This window comes from Atractosteus spatula, chromosome 13, assembly GCF_055471065.1.
Source record: "Atractosteus spatula isolate fAtrSpa1 chromosome 13, fAtrSpa1.hap1, whole genome shotgun sequence".
NCBI classification, from domain to species: domain Eukaryota; kingdom Metazoa; phylum Chordata; class Actinopteri; order Semionotiformes; family Lepisosteidae; genus Atractosteus; species Atractosteus spatula.
In genome coordinates this window covers 1,313,400-1,320,847 of record NC_142718.1, presented here as the reverse complement: position 1 = coordinate 1,320,847, position 7,448 = coordinate 1,313,400, and the positions used below count along the sequence as shown (strand labels likewise).

The 7,448-nt window shown below is 44.4% G+C and overlaps 1 protein-coding gene across 1 annotated transcript; it reads left to right on the top strand.

The window, feature by feature from the left end:
- Window positions 1-373: 373 nt before the first annotated feature.
- On the top strand, window positions 374-6,032 carry LOC148821542 (uncharacterized). Its single transcript, XM_088930919.1, has 3 exons — window positions 374-551; window positions 2,880-3,356; window positions 4,488-6,032. Exons 1-3 carry the CDS (start codon window positions 516-518, stop codon window positions 4,932-4,934), a joined length of 960 nt encoding a protein of 319 aa, XP_088787045.1. The 5' UTR covers window positions 374-515; the 3' UTR covers window positions 4,935-6,032.
- Window positions 6,033-7,448: the final 1,416 nt, after the last annotated feature.

Sequence of the window (7,448 nt, the reverse complement as noted above, 5' to 3'; positions counted from 1 at the left end):
GGGCACTGTGAGCAACACTGACCCCACAGCTCCAGCTGGGCACCGTGAGCAACACTGACCCCACAGCTCCAACTGGGCACAGTCAGCAACACTGACCCCACAGCTCCAGCTGGGCACTGTGAGCAACACTGACCCCACAGCTCCAGCTGGGCACCGTGAGCGATATAAATTCCGGGCGAAATTCACTCGCCCGCACGAACGGCGCCACTCGCGGTTGTTGCACCCCTCCTGACTAGGGGGCGCCAGCGGGCGCCAGCGGGCGCGGGGAGGACTAGCCGGCTGCAGACGCGCCTCTCTGTCCGTCCGCGCTCTCCTCGGTTGTTTTGAAGCTGTCCGGCGTGGACACGTGGATCTGCAGAGTCAGTGTGGTTTTGATTTCGTGCGGGCGTGGTTGCGATGCTGCTTTGCTGAGTTTTCAATACATTTTAACAGGAAGAAATTATTTATTCCGACTTCTTGAGAAGGGAAGAGAAGCAGTACTTGTGAAATACCGTATCAGCCTCCCAGTTTCACGAATGAACGGTGCGGAGATGTCTCATTCAGTAAGTTCAGTACGTGATTTGTGCTCCTGTTTAGAGTCGAGGTGTCTTGTAACTAACTGGGAATCTTTACAGTCTTGCAGATATTTCAGTGTATTTCCATGTAAAGAGAACGAGAACGGAATCTTTTTTTTCTTTATAATGGGTGTGAAATTTCACCTACCTCTTCCTCCTTCTTGGGATTTACAAGTTCTTATACCTGGGTATCGTGCCACTTTCTCTAGAGGTCTATTATCAGTTGTTCCTAAATCAGAGTCTTTGAGTTAATAGTTCATATTTTTTAAAATGTAAACCTTTTTTAAACCAGTTTAAAAATAAACCTGAAATAGATGAAAACACGTTTAAACCTTCAACTGCAACATACAGCTCTCTTCTGTCCTTAAGAAAAACAGTAGTATTATCTGCTTGCTGAAGTTTTTAAATTTCTCTACCTGAAATGTTTATACCTTTCACTGTGCCGCTGTTGATATGGAGAGCCAAAGTCTGAGTTACTAATAAAACCAGAAAAGGTTCTCGGATGCCTCTCTAATTGTAAATCTCTGAAACGTCCCTTTGAATAGTCTTACCGAGTTTCTGACTCCATTGTCAAGACTCTTTAACAACTTTTGAATTTAAATGTATGTTCTAGTCAGCAACATGTAATAATATTACGTTTTAATTATACTAATTAATATTGAATTTACTGATCAATTTAAATTCTGAATAGTTTTTTTCCAAGTTCTAAAAGTATTTGATATTTTCTCATCTCCTCGATCTTACTTATACTGCCTTTGCTTTTTTTAATACAGCTCTTCTAGCAAATAAGATCACTTACAGTAACTTTAACAATATCCTCTTCTTTCTTCCTGTTAGAATTGGCCAGCCCTTTACTAATTTTAATAGTGAGTTGACTATTTTAGATTTAATAATTTTCTGATTACTGCAAACAAAGTTGTTCAATAATGCTTTTATCAGAACAATCTATCACAATTTAAACCACCATCCTTAAGAAATTAAGCATTTTCCAGGAAGTTCCTATTCAATTTCCAGAAACTTGTGTTTTTAGGTTTCACAGGACTAGATAATTGCTAACGCTTCTATAGCGCTTTTCTGGACCCTCCACTCAAAGCGCTTTACGCCACCAGTGTGCAGCCCCACCTGGATGATGCAACGGCAACCATAGTGCACCAGTACACTCACCCCACACCAGATGTACAAATTGTCAAAGAAACCCCTTTGTGGTCCGTCTGCACAACTCATATCGACATCTGGAGTGAGATTTTCTGATGTTTTCATACCAGCAACAAATCAGTTCTTGACTGTTTTGACAAATCTTGATTACACCATGAAACAGTTCTTACTCCAGAATTCAAACATCTCCAGATATCACTTACAATCAATCCCATACACAATTCTCCAATTCTTTTGACTTCCCAATAAAATGATCCCTTTGGGTTCACCAATCTTAATTATCATTAGACACAATATTAAAATCTCCTCCTAGATTTTTGTTTTGCTTCTGAAAATCAATCTAAGACTTGTTTAACATTAATGTCTTAACTCCTGAAGCACAAAACAGTTGATCCAAGCTTTTAAAATGTCATGATGACACGTTCCCCTTGCTTAGAGCACTGATCAACTTGTTTCTTTTTGCTTCTTGACTGTATTTGTTAAATGAATTTGGGGGTGTTTCTGAGTTTCCTCACTCTCTTTCCTAGAAAAGTTGTATTGTACCTTGCACTTTGTGGTTTGATAGCAGATAAGTTACTTTAGGCTTCAGTTTAGGAGAGAAAAGGGTTAAAAGAAAGTGAATTCTTAAGTCTGGGCTTTCCTAACAAAGTAAGGGAAGAGATTTCAGTTTCACTTAACCTTTAAACTTGAAACAAAAAAGATGCAGCCGAATGGCATTCTTGTGTTTTTCCTGATTCATGAAGCCCGACCTGCGTACAGTAACACCCTGAGCTCCTGTTCCTTTCTCGATTCAGAGTGCAGCAGCTCATCTTCTTATTAAGCCACTTTCTGGAGCTCTGTGAGAGCTGGAGAAGATTAAAAACTGATTAAATTACTGATCAGGTGACAGAATGGACACGCTGTGAGCACTAGTCACTATGAGGACACATACACCAGTGTGTTAAACCAGTTAACTGCACAGTACAGACAGTGAGCACTGGTCACTACGAGGACATAGAGTGACTTTTGTTTTCTTCAAGTTTAAAGCTGTTTCTTTGTTGGGTTATCGCTGTGAAGCTGATGGTGTAGGAGCAGTTTACTGTGTGTTACAAGTGCTCTTTGTGGGGGAAGGTCTGAAGCTTCATGACTCTGGTCCTGCTGCTTGTGTTGATAATATTCCTCCTTTCCTAGAGTCTGACCTCTGGCCTGGGCACGATCCTGCCCTGCATCAACAGCGGCACACTGGTGTCCTTCAGAGCCGACAACGGCTTGCTGTGGTGCAGCACCGAGCACAGCTGTGTCGGCCGCAACATTGAGGCTGCAGGGGCCAGCAGGGGCCAGTGGAGCCAGTTCAGGGCTCTGCTGGCCCCCAGCGGGAAGCTGCTGCTGCAGGACCTCAGAGGCGTGTACCTCAGTCGGATCAACTGGGGGGGCGTTGGGGGGGTTGACTCCATCATGGCTGCCAAGGCTGAGGCTGACGTCTTCTGCGAGTTTGAGGTCTTCACCCGTGGGGAGTACTTTGTCTTCAGAGCCGATAATGGGAAGTTCCTGTGCAGGAGGCCCCGTCAGGGCGAGGAGAACATAGAGGCGGCCCGAGATGACCCTGACTCTTGCTGCAACTTCCTGCTGTGCTGCGGAGATCCAGCAGATGTGGAACCACCAACTGCAGTAAGAGCGTTTACTCGTTTGAGCTCTTGTTTGAGAGAAAGAGCCGTTACTTTCTGCACTGCTAGAAGTCAGCACCCATATATTCACTGTGAGGAGCTGTACAGCAGTCTGTTAAACCAGTCCACTGGACACACAGTGAGCACTGGTCACTACGAGGACATAGAGACCAGTGTGTACAACCAGTCCACTGGACACAGTGAGCACTGATCACTACGAGGACATAGAGATCAGTGTGTTCAACCAGTCCACTGGACACAGTGAGCACTGATCACTACGAGGACATAGAGATCAGTGTGTTCAACCAGTCCACTGGACACACAGTGAGCACTGGTCACTACACGGACATAGAGACCAGTGTGTTCAACCAGTCCACTGGACACAGTGAGCACTGGTCACTATGAGGACATAGAGATCAGTGTGTTCAACCAGTCCACTGGACACAGTGAGCACTGGTCACTGCGAGGACATAGAGATCAGTGTGTTAAACCAGTCCACTGGACACAGTGAGCACTGGTCACTATGAGGACATAGAGATCAGTGTGTTCAACCAGTCCACTGGACACAGTGAGCACTGGTCACTACGAGGACATAGAGATCAGTGTGTTCAACCAGTCCACTGGACACAGTGAGCACTGGTCACTATGAGGACATAGAGATCAGTGTGTTCAACCAGTCCACTGGACACAGTGAGCACTGGTCACTATGAGGACATAGAGATCAGTGTGTTCAACCAGTCCACTGGACACAGTGAGCACTGGTCACTATGAGGACATAGAGATCAGTGTGTTCAACCAGTCCACTGGACACAGTGAGCACTGGTCACTATGAGGACATAGAGATCAGTGTGTTCAACCAGTCCACTGGATACAGTGAGCACTGGTCACTGCGAGGACATAGAGATCAGTGTGTTAAACCAGTCCACTGGACACAGTGAGCACTGGTCACTACGAGGACATAGAGTGACTTTTGTTTTCTTCAAGTTTAAAGCTGTTTCTTTGTTGGGTTATCGCTGTGAAGCTGATGGTGTAGGAGCAGTTTACTGTGTGTTACAAGTGCTCTTTGTGGGGGAAGGTCTGAAGCTTCATGACTCTGGTCCTGCTGCTTGTGTTGATAATATTCCTCCTTTCCTAGAGTCTGACCTCTGGCCTGGGCACGATCCTGCCCTGCATCAACAGCGGCACACTGGTGTCCTTCAGAGCCGACAACGGCTTGCTGTGGTGCAGCACCGAGCACAGCTGTGTCGGCCGCAACATTGAGGCTGCAGGGGCCAGCAGGGGCCAGTGGAGCCAGTTCAGGGCTCTGCTGGCCCCCAGCGGGAAGCTGCTGCTGCAGGACCTCAGAGGCGTGTACCTCAGTCGGATCAACTGGGGGGGCGTTGGGGGGGTTGACTCCATCATGGCTGCCAAGGCTGAGGCTGACGTCTTCTGCGAGTTTGAGGTCTTCACCCGTGGGGAGTACTTTGTCTTCAGAGCCGATAATGGGAAGTTCCTGTGCAGGAGGCCCCGTCAGGGCGAGGAGAACATAGAGGCGGCCCGAGATGACCCTGACTCTTGCTGCAACTTCCTGCTGTGCACATGATTGGGCGGAGGGCAGTGCGGTGGCTCTGTGGCTCAAGATCTGTGTCTGTGGCTGGAAGGTTGCTGGTTCATATCCCACGGCCGGCAGTGGAATCCTACTCCGTTGGGCCCCTGAGCGAGGCCCTTCACCCCAGCTGCTCCAGGGGCCGTATAAATGGTTGCCCCTGCGCTCCGACCCCCAGCTTCTCTCCCTGTCTGTGTGTCTCATGGAGAGCAAGCTGGGGTCTGCGAAAAGACAAATTAAAGTAAAGTGATCTTATATATGATTGTATAGAGCATACACACTCCCTCAGTGTACAACACAGACACACAACACCACACTGTACACACCACAGACACAGTGGTACATGCTTTTACAGAGCACACACTGTCCCTCACTGTTTTTGCACTTATTATTACAATTCCAGTGAAGAGACTCGGGTGAAATTCATAAAGCTGATTTTATCTTTTTTACTGGAATGCACAACGCAACAAAATCTAAATGATTAGCAATAAAACAAATCGACCACTATCAGCATGGTTAATGTCTATTTAAAGTGTTAATTTTCTGGATATTTTGTGACGCCATCAAACTGTTTTTGATTTGGTATTTCCTTCTATATACTATGTAAAATAATCATATATGCACTATGCATTGTGTCACACAGGCAGTAACAGTCCTGGTCTCTCAGCCTATATTGTATTTGCTGATCTTTTTTCCTTTGCTGTATCTGAACCAAGAAAAGGAAATTAATTCTGCTTTCTTTTTCAGCAACTCTAAAGTGTATTAGGACAGAGGAAGTTCAGACAGACAACTATGCAAAAAACAAATGATCATTTAGTGCTGAACTCACCTCTCCTTCTGTTCATTATAGAGTAATTTGTGCTGCATTATGGCATAGCAAGGGAAAGGCCGTGTCACTGGTGCCCATGAACCCGTGATCGGTGAAGTTGAAAGCAATTGCTTTACTGCATGTGTTTCTGTATCACTATGTTCTGCTAAACAATTATATAATTAAGTATATTAAAGAAAATGACAAGAAAATTAAATTTGAGGATTCCAGCTTATATTATATCTAGTGACCTTTACTGTATCCTGAACAAATAAAAGGAATTCTAAAGGAATTGTGCTATTTTTCCTCATTTGAAACTAAGTTTTTGAAATGTCTTTGTTATTATGCTGATGAGATGGCAGATATTCACTGTTCTGTGGGGGCTGTCTTGTTGCTCGGTGTTCTGCTTGCTGAATTAACATGTGCAGCTACACTTCTCAGTGTAGGAGTCTGTGGGGGAAAAACATTGATGTTCTGATGTGTCCCTGTCTGAAATAAACCACAAAGCACAGACACGGGCGGAATCCTCAAACTCTGAAACTGCATTTAGACATTTAACCGTTAGATGGAGACATTTTACAAATAACTTGAGCAACATGACCGAATACTGACAGACTTTACTGGGAATCTTAAGCCAAAAACAGGAGCAGTTATATCAGTGCAACAAGGTGTTATGAATAATTACTTTCTGAAACTATTTTTAGGTTTATTTGAGTATTCATCCTTTTGTAAACAACATTACTTTATGTAAATTATCAGCGTTAGCATTGTCCTGAGTCTTCCAGACCAGAGGTTGCTGGAATAATAGTGTGGAAATCATTCGAAGTGGACCTGTCACGTGAGGTGTCGAGAATTCTCTAGAGGCGATTCGCTCCTAGGTTGAAAAGGGGGGAGCTGACCGAGGGCGTCAGCTTTCTGCTGAGGCCGCTTCACTAACGGTCAGGGGTTGTATTTGCAATGACTGTTTATCGAGGGATACCGGACTCTGCAACTTGTGTTACTTCGTTTTGACAGACACACAAATTGAAAGGAAGGTCATAAAGACATCATCTCCAGAGCAGGGACGGACGTGCCTTTTACGGATAAGGGCTTTTAGAGAAGTGAACTTTTGTTTTGGTTTTCTTTACTCGTTTTAGGTCATTTGTATTTGTTATTGTAAATAAATCTGTGAATATATAAAACATTGCTGACGACCTTTACCTTTCTGTACCGCAACAAAGGGAATCTCTTGGTTCACAGTGATTATCAACCGAAAGCAGGTGAACTGCAGCTACTGAAGCAGGTTTTACAAAATATCTGTAGACGCGTACACATTTCCTGTTTCGCACTATTAAACATTTTGTATTGTAAAGTTTTAATTAAAAAAAACACGACTTATTTTGACCTCTTTTATTGTGCAGATCTAAGTTCTTAGCAATTTAAAAAGATGTTCTCCGTCTCTGAAAATAAAAACCTTAAAAAAAAGGAGTCTTGAGATTTTTACTCTACAGCTGTGATGTAGAAACATTTTGGGAAGGTTTATCTCCTCTCCGCTGAGAGCTGGTGTGTGGGGAGAGTACTGGAGCATCATCCAGGTGGGGCTGGAGGGGATCCCCATGACCTGTACAGCGCTGTGAGTGGAGTGTCCAGAATTAATAATATTATTATAGGAACTGTTTAATAAAGCAGACCCAGACAGTCTCGGGGAGACTTTCCGTCGCAAG

What these genes read in the sequence shown, in the direction of transcription:
- LOC148821542 (XM_088930919.1), top strand. Translation starts at nt 516, where the DNA reads ATGAACGGTGCGGAGATGTCTCATTCAGTAAGTTCA. An exon ending in TGTCTCATTCAGTAAGTTCA is followed by an intron (nt 552 to 2,879) that starts GTACGTGATTTG and finishes CTCCTTTCCTAG; the next exon opens with AGTCTGACCTCTGGCCTGGG. An exon ending in ATGTGGAACCACCAACTGCA is followed by an intron (nt 3,357 to 4,487) that starts GTAAGAGCGTTT and finishes CTCCTTTCCTAG; the next exon opens with AGTCTGACCTCTGGCCTGGG.